The sequence below is a fragment of the Dicentrarchus labrax genome, unplaced genomic scaffold (assembly GCF_905237075.1).
Source record: "Dicentrarchus labrax unplaced genomic scaffold, dlabrax2021, whole genome shotgun sequence".
Taxonomy (NCBI): Eukaryota; Metazoa; Chordata; class Actinopteri; family Moronidae; genus Dicentrarchus; species Dicentrarchus labrax.
Window position 1 is genome coordinate 20,565,921 of NW_026136712.1, and position 15,883 is coordinate 20,581,803.

Below are 15,883 nucleotides of genomic sequence, written 5' to 3' on the forward strand. Positions count from 1 at the left end.
ATAACTATTAATGTTATAAAACACATGTAGTAAATAAAGGTTAAGTAGGTGTTCTTATAGTAGGAATTAGCTTTAGTGTTTTGGTGCACAACAATAAACATCATATATATGAATCAACATACCCAAAATAGAAAATAACAATAAAAAAAAATGGAAAAAATATGTAAAATAAGTGTTTTTAAAATGAAAAAGAGCTGTACAGATTAAAAAAATATATATATATAAAGCAGCAGAAAAATAAAACACAAAATAAAACCTCTAAACTCGCCTTTAACCCCCCCCACCCACCCACCCTCTGTTTTTAACCTTACATAACCACAGTGCAGAGAGAGGCCCAGTGGCGCCCCCTGCTGGTTCCCTCTCAAACACAAGAAACAACCAACACATTACGCATGCGCAGCAGAGGGCGCTTTAAAACAAGTCTTGAGGAGGGAACATGAAGAAGAAGAGAGTCGCAGGTGGACGCGGATTATAACCGAGGTGAGCTCACACACACAGGTAACCACAGGTGTGTCCCAACTATTAATGTGGTTGTTGTGCACCCCCTCACACACACACACACACACACACACACACGCACACGCACGCGCCGCCTTCAGGAACCCCGTGCTGGTTGAACTAGCCGGCTAGCGTTAGCGTGCTAGCTCGGCTAGCTGTTATTGTTTTTCATGATTTCGCGAGAACCAAAATGGAGGAGACGGCCGCTGCCAGTGTCCTACACAGCCACTCCCGAGTCGTTGTGTGAAGCCCTCCTGCTGTAACGTGTAACCCCGAGGCTCGGTGTGTTTAATGTCTCCTGATGTGATTAGTTAGTCTCTGAAATTAGCGCCTGTACGGTTGTACTGCGGTGCTAACGTAGCTTAGCTTGGGTTTCGAGCCGGTTTTTTTTTTTTTTCTTCTTCCCAGGAGAAGGATGCCCCGGGATCATGTTGTAGTTTCTCTACGGTGTGTCCGAGTATTAGCCTCCGTTCACAGACAGCACGCCTCCACTTTAATCTGTAACAACACGATAAATGTCTTTTGACTGTGTCTGCTGTCTGCTGTTTGTTTCTCTTTGTAGGGCAGCAGCTGCTCGAGTTCTCATGGGAGGCTGCTGGGAGTTGCATCGCCGAGGCGTTGCAGGATGAGAAGCCGCTGTGTTCGCCATGACTCTGAGATCCACACTGTTTCCAAACACAGGGATCAAGCAGGACGCTGACGCCATCGACTTTGACCCAACGCACTTCGGGGGTCCTGTGAGCCTCAAGAGGGAGTCCTGTGACTTTGTTATAGATGTGCAAGACGTACACAGGGGCGAGAGCAGATCTAAGGACTTAGACCAGATTTACATGACCAGTAAAGTCCCCCTCGCTGCCACAGTTGCAGATCTAGTTCAAGGAGACAGTAAAACTGTGGGGATATTGTCCCCTGTCAGACAAATGGGGGGTGAGGGAACCCCAGTGAAAGGTAAACCCCTCTCTGCTGACACTATGGATAACCCTCAGATGGCTGTGAACAACAACCCCAAGGATGCCGGCGCCGACGACAGCGTGAAGGGGGTCGTCCCCGGAGTCCTCGGCACCGCATCCATTGAACTCTCGTCCGAGGGCAAGTGGAGGAACATCAGGAAGACCCCTGCAAATCCCCACACGCAGGCCAACTGCCTCAGGCAGATCCTCCTCCTCCAACTGGACCTCATCGAACAACAGCAACAACAGCTGCAGTCCAAGGACAAGGAGATAGATGAGCTCAAAGCAGACAAAGAGACAGTAAGGAAAACTTTTTTTTTTAGCAAATATTGGTGGGTTGATATCATGTGTTTGCTTTTAAAGTTAAGTTTTTGGTTTCCACGTTCCTCTTTTTGCAGCTGCTTGCACGTATTGAGCGCATGGAGCGTCGCCTGCAGCTCACGAGGAAAGACCCGCCGCGTGACAAGCGCCTTTTCCAGCCCCTGGAGCCATGGACCCCTGACAAGGAGGACATGTGGGATCTGGACGCGGAAGAGAGTCCGCAGCCAAACACAGCCGCTCAGCATCCCTTTAGTCGGGGTGGCAAAGGTCAAAAGAGGTAAAATTACACCAGACAGCACTGGGAAAAGGAGGACAAGTCATTAAAATGTAGTCTTAATTTGCTCTGTTCAGATTTTTAGAGGTATAATTCATGACTTAAAATGTCTTCAACTTCAATTCTTATTCTTATTATCGTCTCTGCACACAGGAAATCTTGCTTTGGGGATGCAAAAGTCCAGAAATCACGGGGCAAAAGTGCCAAGCTTAGCCCGCAGAAGCCCGAAACTCAGCCCGGCTCTCCCAATCACAGAGAGCTGCGCAGTAAGGAAACCCCAGAGAAGACCGTTCCCATGAGGTCAGGGGCAGAAAGGGACATTATGCTCCCGTGCAAAGAGGAGCCCGAGCTGAGCTGTCAGATTGAAGATCTGCCCTTCATGTCTACTACAGAGATGTACCTCTGTTGCTGGAACCAACCTCCTCTGTCCCCTCTGCGTGAGACTTCCCCTAAAAAGGAGGAAGAGGTGGCCAGTGAGTGGACTCCTCATGTAGTACATGATATGCTGATTGTTTGTAAGCCTAACCTATATCCCATCTTTAATCACTATATCCATCAAATGTACTCATAACACTACCTATGAATAATTTCCTCTCCCTCTTTTTGGCCTTGTAGTTCCGTCTTGGAGGGAAAATCCTATAGAGCCCCTGGACGAGGACCCTTCCTTCACCCCCCCGGAGGTGAGACTCATCTTAAATAATTCTACCTCTGGAGTTTATCTCACTTTAAATCCTCGAAACTGTTTGAATTTACATGTGTGAATTTTATCTTCCCGTCCAGCCGCTGGATGACAATGTGTTTTTGAAACGCCACTTGAAGCTGGAGTTGGATGAGAAGAGGAGGAAAAGGTACAAATCAGTAACTGAAGTTATTGTTAGATATGTTGTCCTGATACTGAATACTGGAGTTAAAATATATAATATGTATTATATGTTTGTTAAGGTAAACATGGAGCATAATTAAACATTTTTTTATTAAAGAGTGGTGACCAAGAGATGAACGGCTGTAACAGGATTGGAAAATAAATCACAATGTTGTTAATAACTTTTAAATAACACAAATACAACAAACATTATTCTAAACTTGTAATAAACATTCGATTAAGTGCTTTTCTACTTTATTTCTGTCTGCACAAGTTACAGGAAGGCTTTGTGTAATCAATATAGTTTTATTGAGATCAAGAGAGCTGAGAACTAAAATATTAATAGTCAACAGATGCCAGTCAAAAGGATGCACAAGGTGGATTTTCTTATTTCTTTGCTGATAAGATAACAGATATTTTCACAGTGTCAGTGTCAACTTTTGGCCAAAACATGCACCAAATACTGATAAATCACTAATAGGTGGTCGATGTATCGTCAGACTGTAGATTCGACTATTTTTAGCATAAAGATTTGACTGTGGGTAGATTAGAAATGGTAAAATATTAGATTTTTAAAGGCTTACAGTGTAAAAACTAATCAGAAAACAATCATAAATAATTGATTTTCCTCGCACTAAAACATGCACATCTGAGTAGAGGAAGGTGGAGATTTAGTGCTTAGAGAAGCTCTGATTGAATTTGAAGTTTTAAATGCCGTCTGAAGAGTTTAAGCTTCAAATAATTCCAGCAGTAAGACGTATCACTTACCAGCTCTAAAGCACTCTGAGGTTATTATGATTTCTGTCTGTCTACTCTTCCTGACATTTTTTTAAAATTAATTTTCTGTGTTTTTCAGATGGGACATCCAGCGAATCAGAGAGCAGCGCATGTTCCAGCGTCTGCAGCAGCGCATGAACCGGAAGAAAGTCGTCCCGGAGACCGAGCCAGAGCTGTCGTCCTTCTATCCCGACACTGAAGACGGTACATCTGCATAACATCCCGTCCAATTAAACTGCAATCAGCAACACTAACGGGATTTTTTTTTTTTTAAAACGGATTCAAGAGATTTAAAATTATAATTTTTTTGTTTCTTCCAGTTGAAACTATAGTGATCACTCCCTTCTTGCCTGTGGTTGCATTTGGCCGGCCGCTGCCCAAACTCTCACAACAGTAAGTTTGAGCTGCGTTTGTTGTTTTTCCTTTTTTTAATTCAGCTTCATGTCACATTAACTGTGTTCAGCTCAGGCTGGCACTGTTGGACCTGGTGCTTACAGGATAGGAAGAACATTAAGTGTCTTAGTAAGCCTCCAGAACAGCGTCAGGGCTTCTTTTTATAGTCTGTTGAACTCTTCCTAAAGAAACTCCCTATGTCTAAGCACATCACACCAAAGTATCCCAGGTATGTTCAACTGGGATAAATGTAAAACAGGTGACAAAACAACATTACATGTCACAATTATCATGATTTTGGTTGTTTTTTTCAGTGAAAATGAAAACAGTGATGCAAAAATGCTCTTTCCCACTACTGTGAATCATATTGCAGCCACAATATCTGTTAAAATAATCTGCAATATGATCTTTTTTTTACCTTTATTGTGCAGCCCAAATAGCACGTGATCACCTTGCTTCATCAAACCTTTCAGCGAGCCCTTGTGCCCTGTATAGAAGAATCTGTATTCTGTTTATCCACTCACTCCCCTGTCTAATTCAAGTTGAAGACGAGCACAATAAGTCTCTACACTTGTTTTTATTTTTAAACAAAAGTAAAATGTTGATTTATTATTTATTCTTTTTTAAATAATTTTTTTCCTCCAGGAACTTCGAGCTGCCTTGGCTGGATGACCGAAGCCGATGTCGCATCGAGGTGCCCAAAAAACACACGCCTCACCGGACCTGTCGGAAGTGAAACCCACGTGGCGTTAAACGGCGGAGAGATGCCGCTCCGTGCTGCAGATTTAGAGAATGCTACACATTTGTCTTGTCTGGGGAGGGACGGGGTGGGGGAGGCGCGTCACCAGTCGCTATGTATAACTGCTGTTGCTTTCAGTCTGTGGCAGAGTTCACGGCTCTCAAGTCTCAACGTGTCGCCTCAGACCAGCTGATCTCCTGCAGAATATTGTGATAGGATGGGACGTAGCTGCGCCAGTGGATGTCGATATTCTGGTCTCATTTACACTTCTGAAAGGGGAGATTAAATGCCTGACGCCACAATATTTACAGTTCCCATGTTAGCGGCTGTTGAAGATTACACATCAGTTTGTATTCTTAAAAAAAAAAAGAAAAATGTTATGTGCATGTTCTGTAACATGTTAAAAATACATTTTGTAGCAGCTGTTCCATCCTGAAAAATTGGTTTTATCACACAAAAAGTGGCGTTAATCACTTTTTATGCATAGTCAGCTGATAATTTGGACTCTATATTGGAGTGCATTCATGTTCAGGGGCGGGCGGGTGGGTGGGGGGGGTTTGAAGAAACATTATTTGCCATTTTGACTGAAAAGTAGAGCTTGAATTGTGTGTCATGATGAGCAATACGGCTACAACTTTTTTTTTTTTTTTTTGGTTCTGGGTCGTCCTACCACTCGTTCTGTGGAAAAAAAACATGTCCAAATCTGACTGTATCGTGCTGTGTATTGCCTATATTGTTCGCACACAACTAAAGATTTATCAATGTTCAGTGTGATATCGGGAGTTTTGAGCCACACAGCATGATTTCATATTTTAAAAAAAAGAGAATATATCAGTTCTTGCCAATCCAATGTAAGAAAGAAAAAGAATAAGAAAAGCAAATGATTGTTACGTGTTCCTGGTTTTCTTTATGAAAACTAAAGCACAGAAAATTAGAGGGGTGGTAAAACTTGGCGTGATACCCAGTGTTCTGTTCCCTGTTTTGTTTCTATTACTTTTTTTATTTTATGTGAGTTGCATGGACTCTAGCTGTTTTAAAAAATAAAAATAAAAAAGATGGTAGCATGGCTTAAACCCCAGAATGGAGAATAATCTCTGCTCATTGGGCAACAAAAACTACAAACTCTTGTTCTTGATAGCATGACTTTTGGCTGCTCTGTTCAGTGAGAACCTGCTGCCTCATCGTAAGGCGATCCGATAACAACAAAAGTACAGTTTACGATCTTAATTTTTGTGTTTCCAATCTTTACAATGCGCTTACATCCAGTAAATACTAGGCAAGTTACGTGTATGCATTGGTGTCTTAAAGGACGCAGCTATCTGACGTTCACGGGAAACCATTTTTAGACGATAAATAAGCTTTCTAGCTGTAGTTCTATGATGTTCACGAGTATGCTCTTTAACATGCTGCCAGTTAATCTCTCCCTCTCTGAGTTAATCTCAGTCACAATCGCAGTGTTTGATTTCTGCCCGCGTTCTTTCTTCTTCCCTCGCTGCGTTTGCTCAACCTGTTTTTATGATGCAATGGCTTTCTGCAAGCTTCAATACTTCGACTGCCGGGCGTATGTTGTAGGCAGAGTTTGGAAATACAAAGTTTGAGTTTCTTTTATTTTCTTCTATTTTTTTTTTTTTCTGTACATAGCTTTCAGAAACAAATGTACATAAAACATGGCTGTTATTTTTTTATTATTTAATGTTGGAAGTGTTGAGTACATTCAATATTGTTCTATGATTGTATGTTGACAAATTGACAGTTTTGAAAGTTAAATTTTTTTGGAATAAAATTAACATGTCTATGAAATTTGTTTTTGGTTTTAAACAAACATTTTGGATGAGGACATTTTTAGATTTAAACAAACTGCTACAGAAACCTTATCTTAAACATTTCTTAAACATATCTCAAGATTCAAATAACTCAGATTATAATATTTATATATATATATATATATATAATAAAATCCACAGGTTTTGTTGCGTTTAAGTTCAGCTGAAGCTAAATATGAGGCTTCACCAGTCTGAGTGTTCAGATCCTGTACTTAAGAAAAAGCAGTGAAACCACATTTTGAGAATACTCCCATTAAAAGTATATATATATATATTTCCCTCTAAAATGTCAACTACTTAAATACATTAACTCAAGTACTGTACTTAGTAACATCAAGTGATCTTTAAAAGTTAATCTTTTTAGTATAAAATTCCTTCAAACTATAGAGTGACCAATATTTTATATGCGAGTATTAAGATATACTTAGAAAGTGAACCACCCAAAAAAAAAACATTGAATACTACACTTCCCATAATGCAACAAGATAACATCTTTCATTTGACACTCCCTGCCCACGTCTTTTAAACTCCACTCCTTCAGTTTGTAATGCCTTTAACAGTATGTAGCCTCCAAACCCGAGCTGGACTAACCCAGATTGCATCATCTGGGTGATTTCCTAGGGCTCAGTAAAGCTCTTAAACACTAGTGTAGTGCTTTCTATAACTCATAAACTGAATTCCATGTGTGATATTCCTCTAATCAAACAACCAGTTATGTTAAATCTGGAAAAAAATGTTTATTGAACAAAGAAAAAAAAGGAAAACAACAGGACAGTTTCTCAAAACACCACCGACTTCGTATTAATTAATTATTTTTGGTGAAAATCCTGCTCGTCTTAAAAAAAAACACCACAGACAAACGGAAGTACACAGGAGTGCTTTTCCACCGGTGAAGATTCACCTGAACATACCTTCCTTTCTTTCTTTCTTTCTTTCTTTCTTTGTCCTTTATCCTTTATCCCTATATATATATATATATATATATATATGTGTGTGTTTTTGTAAAATAAACCGTCCTGTTAGTGAATTTAGACAGAAAAGATGTCGAGATAAATGAGACTTTTTGTACACCGTCTTCAGCTGGAGCCTGACGACCATCAACTCCCACAAATAAACACAATCAAAAGTCATTGAAAAGCCCAAATCGGAGCTAAAACTGTATTTTATACGATGATGTGGATACAAAGAACGCCAAAACCAGCCTGATGTACAAAAAGTGCAGACACCCATATAAAATAGCCACTTCTGTCACGTTACCAACTTTCATTTGGGTTCTTTTAAAACGTCTTTAGTGTTAATTTAAATTGTGAAAACGTCATGCCTTCAAGGAGTTAGTATCTACACAGACAGTGAAATAAATTGTCACTTTTAGATATTTTTGTGTGTTTTGGCAATGTCTTACATGAGACAAGAATTTGCTAGACCTATGAATGATCCTTATAGGGTTTCTTTCTTTGTTGTTGTTGATAAAATACACAATTCACGCTTAAAAATGAAAAAAAAAAAAAACACCTCAAAACAGAAAGCCATACACCTTTTATAACACAGACCGTTTTTTTTCTGAAACAGCCGGCGTTTCTGCCAGTTATACCTTCAAAAAGAATCTAAACACGAGAGATTCGAGTATGTTTGTATCTGTATTAACAACCTCGCAAACAACAGCGCGCCTTCCGGCCGCGTTCAGTCTCTCCGGAGGTTGTTCAGTCGCTCCTCCAGGTCGGCGTCTGCGTCAGCCAGGGCGGCTTGGGGCTCGGCCTTCTTTCCTCCGCTCACCGCCAAGCTTCCTCCGGCGGTGGGCAGATCTGAGATGGACACACACACACACGATGAGCAGTATAATAAATGTAAAAACCGGACAACAGACGAGGAAGTGTTGGGATTTTTCTTACTTGACAGTTCGTCGGACAGACTGAGACCCAGCTCGTCCAGCACTTGGGACACGATGGCGTCGCTGTACATGAAGCAGAGGCACAGTTACAAACGTGTTCAAGTGAATTCATATATTGGGTGAATTATATAAGATTGTGGAGGCTATGAATCAAGAAAGAACTGGACACTGGATCCTACACTTCCCATAATGCAACTCAATAGTTCTTTGCGATACAAATATGTGAAGATTGAAATCAGTGAGGTGAAAGCTTCCCCTCCCTGCCTATGACGTCAGCTGAGTCAGATTTTAGAAAGCTCCTCCAGAGCCACAGAACGAATTACACAACCTGCTCACAGGCTGAGTCACACTCCTCGTGACAGGTGAACTGATCTTTAGGCGATAAACTGAAGGAGTGTCCCTTTAAATATATATAACTACAGTATAATGTATAATGCGTGTTCATTTGAATTTGATAACTTACGTATTTATTGATCTATTTTATGTATGATGTATTATATGTGTGTGTTTTGAGGAGACATAAAAGTGGCATCTTCTTCATTTATTTCTCAGTAAAAACGCCAGCGAGTTTATTGAACTACTCCTTTAATGAAACCCATTTCACTGGTTAAAAATTGAATAAAATCTGATGATTATAAAGAATGTAAAGGAAAATAAGAGGTACAAGATGTCTAATTTCTTTCATTATGTTATGTATTATAGGTATTATGTGTGTTTGAGGGATGGAGGAGGTTCTGGGGGAATAACATAAAGATAATGTGATTTTCTTTCATTTCTTTGGTCAGTAATTATTATAATGAAACAACTAAATAAAGAGTAGAAGAAAAGATTTGTCAGCACTGTCCCTCACCTCTCATCCTCATCATCCTCATCCCCCATGGCATCGTCGATAGCGTCGTTCATCATCTCCTCTTTCATGTCCATGATTTCACTCTGTCGCTCAAACTCCATCATGATCTTCTGAATCTGAGGCAGTTTCAGCTGTGGAAATTAAATACGATTGTCAACACAAGAGGCTTATTATTATTATTATTATTATTATTATTATTGTTATTGTTGTTGTTGATGTCCACTGAAGATTCAGGTGTGTCACCGACCTGTCTGTTCATGGTTGCCATGGCTTTGGTGACGCCTTTCATCGCCTGTGCCATGCTGTTGTTGGACTTGAGCGTCTGTATCTTTAGACTGACGGCCTGAATGTTGGCTTTCATCATGATGAACTTCTTCACGTAGCGCCGCGTGCGAACCAAATCCTTGGCCATGATTTTGACGAGCGTCCTGCGAGGATTTAAAAAAAAAAAAACAAGCACACGTGGCAGTTAGGATTATTCTTTAATATCTCACAGAAAGTTTCCTTCAGCTCACCATTTGTCCCTGCTTGGCCATTTTCTTTATGTCAGCGATGATCTTCTTCTCCTGTTGCTCCAGTTTCATTCGCTCTCGGTCCAGTTCTCTCATGGCTCGGTTGAGCGCCCTCTGATTCTGCTTCAGCAGCTCCTCCGGAGACTTCCTTCTCCCAAACAGGAAATCCATCTGTTTGAAAATAGCACAAGCAGAAAGTCAATACTAGATAGATGCTGTTAAAAAGTGGTTAAATTATTAATCAATTAATCAATTAGGACGGACAGGAATTCAATTTGAAGCAAAATCTCAAGTGGAAGCTTCTCAAATGTGAAGATTTGAGAATATATTTTGGTTTTTGGATTGTTTATTGTAATTTTCATGGCTTAATGATAAATCAATTAATATAAAAACATATTGATTGACTGACTGATTCACCCCCATGTCACCTGACACATTTTCTGAATGAATAAACAGAATTTACTGAGTTAATTAGTGAACTTTTGAGGCGCTGGTAGGCGAGTTCTGTCTGTTAACGAAGATAAATGAACCAGCTGCTGGTTGCAGCTTCGTATTTAAACATCGATCAGAACAATCGATCAGAACAATCGATCAGAACAATCGATCAGAACAATCGATCTTCTCTTTTAATGTAAAGATTTGCTGCTTTTTTTCTGTCCTTCATCATAACTTGGATATATTTGGGGTTCTTTGGGCTGTTCATAGCTTAACGATTAACCAGTTAATATGAGAACTTATTGATGGACTGATTGACTCATATCACCTGACACACACACACACACACACACACACACACACACACACACACACACACACACACACACACAGTCCTTTAATGTAATGTAAAACATTACCTACAGACTTTTAAATGGAACTTTTCCTCAGTGTTCAGGTTGCAGTGGAGAATAAAGAGTTATGGGATGTTCCTCAGCAGTTAGTTGTGTGACTTGAGGCCTTTAAACCAGCGCTGAACTCTCTCTCCTGTTTTTACCCCCCCCACAGCTGATAGCCCCCACCGGCGCAGACTATAGCCAGTACTCACCGTCTGCCGGGCTCGACGTGAGAAGACGGTGATCCAGAAGGTAGACGGTGTTCAGGGCGTTTTTCTCCGACTTCAACTCGACACAGTTAGAAGCGATTATTTGTTTTCTTTCCGACACTTCCGTGTTGCGATAGTTTCACTTCCGGGAAATGACGTAATCGCGCACGCCTGACAACAAACGTCAGATTTTTTTTTTTTTTTTTTTTTTTTTTTTATAATCACCGACGTCACAAGCGTCAACACCAGAGGAAGTGAGAGAAACAACTTTCAAAATAAAGCCTTTATTTGTAAAAAAAATAATAAAAAAAAAAAAATACTTTTTATTAAAATTAAAACATTTAATACAGTGGTGGAAATAGTAGATATTTTAATTAAGCTCACATCGTAATACCACGATTTAAAAAAGTATAAGGGTCAATTTTATCAGCAAAATATAAACTATCAAAAGTAAAAGTACTCAGATATGTATTGTTATTTTATATTGAGATATTCTATTACATTAAATTATCATCATAATTCATAAGCAGCACCTTTACAGCCATAGCTACTATTGAGGACACTGAAGGTGTATTTTCAGTGTTTTTCTTTTACACATGGTGTTTATGTTCAGGATATTTAGACCAAATATACTTAAATATATATAACTTTAATAATATATTCAAGATTAAATCAAAGTCTCCGGTTTATGCCGTTAATTTTCTTATTTTATTGGGAAAACTTCTGAATGCCATGAATTACATTTTGTTGGGCTTTTATTTTATAGGTAAACGCGCTCGACATCCGGTCATAATGTCGCGTACTTTCCGCAGCTGCGTTGCACATGTGCGTATTTCATAGAAAGGCCTCAAACACAGCAGCTATGGAGGGAGAGAGTTGGTGTTGATGGTTGAACAAAGGTAACTCTTTAACATTTCTGCCTTTAATAATCAAGATTAAAGATAATCGACAAGAAATCTGCGGACACACATGTGGATTAAAGGACTTCTCAGGCATTTGAACCACGTTTCTCTGACCTTCTTAGTGCCTCTGGACACATTTCCAACTCTGTCAATATGTGGGTATTAAGAATTGTGCATCAGCAGAAGATGCTGCTTGTCTGGACCAGAAGATTGCAGACTCCTGTTTTAATCTCCAGAGTGAGCTCTCAGTCTGCCTCCTATCATGTCACAGCTGCTCTCCTGCACCCAGAGGACAGGAGCTTCAACCCTCTGCCAAAGAGACAACGCACAGTGCTCAGTACCCCCGGGGGCCAACCCAAACCTAATGCATCTGATGGACGGTGGGATCGTGAGAGGTCAGGTCAGAGCAAAGCGTGGAAAAGTGAGAAGCCAGTGCAGCACAATCAGAGGAAGGGAGACAACAGCAGGGTGTCGTCTGAACTCAGGAAACTGTGTCTGGATGATTTCCCTGAGGAGAAGGAGAAACAGATGCAACAGCAGTCGACACTGGACTCCAAAGCAGAGAGCTACGAGGTTGTGTTTGGCGTCTCTCCCTGTCTCTTTGCTCTGTCTCAGGGTAGAAGGACGGCCCGTAAGCTGTTTGTAAAAGATGGCGAGGCCTCTCACAGGGCTTCTGTGCTGCAGGTGTGTGAGGTGGCTCATCAGCGAGGAGTCCAAATCCATCGGGTCAGTAGGAAAGATCTGGACAAGATGTCTTCTGGGCGACTACATCAGGGAGTGTGTCTGCAGGCCAGTCCTCTGAGCTACCTCACTGAAGGCAGGGACTCAGCACCCAGCAGAGAAGACCACCGCACCCCTCTCTGGCTTGTCCTGGAGGCAATTCAGGACCCCATGAACCTCGGCGCCATCCTGCGCACTGCCTACTTCCTCGGCGTGGACAGAGTCGCCAGCAGTCTTTCCAACAGCTGTCCGTTGTCCCCAGTGGTCAGCAAGGCCAGCTCAGGCGTCATGGAGGTGATGGGCGTGTACGGGTACCAAAACCTGGAAGAAATGCTGAGGCTGAAGGCGGCACAGGGCTGGCAGGTGGTCGGCACCGTGGGAGCCGAAGCGGAGGAGATCCAGATTCCTGTCACCCAGTGTTCAGACTTTCAGATGACTAAACCCACGTTGTTGTTGATGGGCGGTGAAGGGGAAGGGTTGTCCCGGGAGCTGCTCTCGCTGTGCCAAACTCTTCTCACCATCCCAGCCGGCAGAGAGCTGCACCCCGGGGTCGAGTCTCTCAACGTGTCTGTAGCTACAGCCATCCTGCTGCACTCTCTGCTCGGCTCCAGATGATGAATGTTCAAGGATTCAGGGGATGTTTTATTGTCATTCACAAGGTTGTCCTTCTTGCTACCTCCAGGAAACTAAAATGATTAATAATAAGAACTGTCTGTACTTCAACCAAAGATGCAAGAGAACTGACAACAGAATCACATTTATTAAACTGATTTGCAAACTTTGGAGGTGGTGTTAAATGATGAAGTTATTCTGTATTTCTTTTATTGTCAACAACAACAATGAATTGTGTGTTTGAGTAAAGTTTGCTAAAAACTGCCCAGCTGTTTAAGGTTATTATTAAGCCATTGTTAATGATGAAACTACATGTTTGTGATGTGAAAGATTTACATCTTCAGTAGAAACCAGCGAACTTGAGGCTGGAAGAAAAGTTTGAAAGTTTTGTTACATGAACTCGACATTTGATCTTCTAATTTAATTTGTTGACAGTAAGAAAAATATAGAATAACATCAGGTTTGTCCTTTAAAACACTGATCTGTTGCTCACTTGAAGTAGCTAATAATATAGTTATGTTATATGTCTGCCTGTATATTGTGCTAAGTGTTGCTTCGTGGCTACAAAAGTGACATGAATTTAATGAAGAGGTTTAAACTGTTCTGGCTTTTATTTTGAATAAAGTAATACTTGATTATATTAATTCTTGTATATTTGTCGAGTGTTGTTTCTGTGTTTAAGTCTCTAAGTTCTGAGTGTTGTTTCTGGGAATTTGAAGAGTTTACATTATTTAATTACACGTGAATTGCTCACGGTTGGGTTTTTAAGGCTGATTCGACAGTTTTTTAGGCAGAAAAAACAAGTTAAAAAACAAGAATTCAGTATTTCCCCACTAGAATTACTGACATTGGTATTGTGTAGAAGGGTTTTAAACAGCATAGGTGTTAAAGTGTAGGGAGAAAAAAAGTTAATTATAATTTTAAAGATATATATTTACATACTTTTGGGTGGCCTGTCAAAAAATTACTGACCCTATCCCTTCAAGTACCCTACTATACCCTTACCTATACTCCTAAAAACATCATCTCATTTCAACACCATGGTCATTAATCTGCTGCTAAGAACAGCCTCCACTCTTCTGGGAAAGCTGTCCACCAGATTTTACAGGGATTTGCTCCCGTTCAGCCCCGAGAGCTGGTGTTAAGGTCTGGCTCCCGACAGTTGGTGCTTCAGCTCACCCCAAAGCTGCTGGAAGAGGTCGAGGTCAGCAGTCTGTGCAGGTCAGTCAGACTCTTCCAAGGCTTTCTTTATACACCTGGCTTGGTGCACAGCGGCCTTGTGGCCAGTTGTCACAAAGTTTGAATATCATGGTATGCTGTAGCATTAAAACAATCTCAGTCTAAAAGGATGCATGTGGAATGAGGTGTCCACATACTTTTGGCCACCGGGGGGGTCGTAAGGCCCTCTTGATTTTAAGGGGTGTAAGAAAACTTTAAAAAAACACACAGAACATTTACACAGCACGCCTTTCTCTCAGCATTCATTTCTGTGAAGGAAAACTACATTAAATTGTTATTTCTAAGCTTTAGATTACTATTTTACAGCCTCGTCCTGCATTAGAAAAGTTAAAACAATCAAAGAGCTGATAGAACAATGAGGAGAAAACACAGAATTTGTCAAAAGAAGAAAGGTATTAAGTATCTATGATTGTTAAAATAACATAATACAGACAAATAATTGTATAAAAATGTCCCAGAATTATTAGGAACACTCATCTGTGATGCAAAATTCACAGATTTTCCTTTACACAAACTTCCTGCAGTTATTAGATTCACTATTTAGGTTCATTATAGAATTTATCAGTTGTTTGGCACTGTTATTGTTTATTCTTTGAATATAATATGAAATATCCATAAAATATTTCACTTAGTTCACTTAAGTTAAGTAAACTAAGTGACATATTTTATGGAAAAAAGCTAGTTTATCCACTGAGTTAGACTAACAGTAATAATAATTCCCAATAATAAGTTCCAATAATTATATACAGTAAGGCATACAGAATATATTATTATAATCACTTGCCTCATGTACATAAAAATACCTGCACGTAAACATTTATTTCAGCATCCTCTCTACAATTATTTATTTTGCTTATATATAAATATACTGTATGTGTAGAACTGTACATAGCAGTTTATGTGTATCTTGTTGTCCTGTTTCTTCATGCTTATTCTGCGTTTGCACACTGAGAGTCAGATTCCTTGTATGTGTGCATATAAAATAAAATAAGATAAGATGCTCCTTTATTGATCGCCTGTGGTGGAACCGGGGGAATGTAGTGCAAAGAGTAAAATATAATAAAACCATAATGAAAATAAATATACTCTATGCAATAAAGTGGAATATGGTGAGTGAACAATGTTACTAACCTGGGCCAATAAAAGTGATTCTGATAATACCTCAATACATTTCTGTAATTTTATTTTTTATGACAGCCTATAAAATAAAATTACGTAAGTGTATTGCATTCACTTGAAATTTTATTTTTTGGTTTGTTTTTCAGAGTAATTTATTTTCTGAGTTTAGAAGGCCTTAGAAACAATAGACACATTAATTCCTTTATTGAGAGCTGGATTTAACAGACCAGCTTGTTTAGTTCAATCAAGATTTACTTTTCTCTTGGTTTAAGACACTAGGAGATAGTCCTGTCTTTAAGTTTTATAGATGGTTTGATATCTATTAGTTTGTGGACTCTACGCAGGCACCTGAGGACTTTGTAGTC

General features: G+C 40.0%; 3 protein-coding genes across 8 annotated transcripts; 2 read left to right on the forward strand and 1 right to left on the reverse strand.

Moving 5' to 3' along the window:
* Positions 1 to 361: 361 nt before the first annotated feature.
* On the forward strand, positions 362 to 6,614 carry msl1b (MSL complex subunit 1b). Of its 6 annotated transcripts, none has more exons than XM_051417627.1 (9): positions 362 to 480; positions 1,061 to 1,748; positions 1,847 to 2,046; positions 2,197 to 2,558; positions 2,659 to 2,723; positions 2,824 to 2,891; positions 3,762 to 3,886; positions 4,003 to 4,075; positions 4,721 to 6,614. In XM_051417627.1, the coding sequence occupies exons 2-9, from the start codon at positions 1,146 to 1,148 to the stop codon at positions 4,809 to 4,811; spliced, it is 1,587 nt and encodes a 528-aa protein (XP_051273587.1). In that variant the 5' UTR covers positions 362 to 480; positions 1,061 to 1,145; the 3' UTR covers positions 4,812 to 6,614. The 6 variants fall into 6 exon arrangements, with proteins under 6 accessions (XP_051273587.1, XP_051273592.1, XP_051273593.1 ...); XM_051417632.1 differs by having other exon boundaries at positions 2,197 to 2,516; positions 2,650 to 2,723; XM_051417633.1 differs by having other exon boundaries at positions 2,197 to 2,516.
* Positions 6,615 to 7,349: 735 nt separating this feature from the next.
* Positions 7,350 to 11,094, reverse strand: chmp2a (charged multivesicular body protein 2A). Its single transcript, XM_051417634.1, is given in 7 exon segments — positions 7,350 to 8,439; positions 8,527 to 8,588; positions 9,376 to 9,506; positions 9,623 to 9,796; positions 9,798 to 9,803; positions 9,891 to 10,058; positions 10,930 to 11,094. Coding segments are annotated over 6 exon segments (663 nt in total). The 5' UTR covers positions 10,930 to 11,094; the 3' UTR covers positions 7,350 to 8,317.
* A 646-nt stretch (positions 11,095 to 11,740) lies between these two features.
* On the forward strand, positions 11,741 to 13,804 carry mrm1 (mitochondrial rRNA methyltransferase 1 homolog (S. cerevisiae)). Its single transcript, XM_051418370.1, has 2 exons — positions 11,741 to 11,825; positions 11,951 to 13,804. The coding sequence occupies exons 1-2, from the start codon at positions 11,812 to 11,814 to the stop codon at positions 13,161 to 13,163; spliced, it is 1,227 nt and encodes a 408-aa protein (XP_051274330.1). The 5' UTR covers positions 11,741 to 11,811; the 3' UTR covers positions 13,164 to 13,804.
* Positions 13,805 to 15,883: the final 2,079 nt, after the last annotated feature.

What these genes read in the sequence shown, in the direction of transcription:
- msl1b (XM_051417627.1), top strand. Translation starts at nt 1,146, where the DNA reads ATGACTCTGAGATCCACACTGTTTCCAAACACAGGGATCAAGCAGGAC. An exon ending in TCAAAGCAGACAAAGAGACA is followed by an intron (nt 1,749 to 1,846) that starts GTAAGGAAAACT and finishes CTCTTTTTGCAG; the next exon opens with CTGCTTGCACGTATTGAGCG. An exon ending in ACATGATATGCTGATTGTTT is followed by an intron (nt 2,559 to 2,658) that starts GTAAGCCTAACC and finishes TTGGCCTTGTAG; the next exon opens with TTCCGTCTTGGAGGGAAAAT.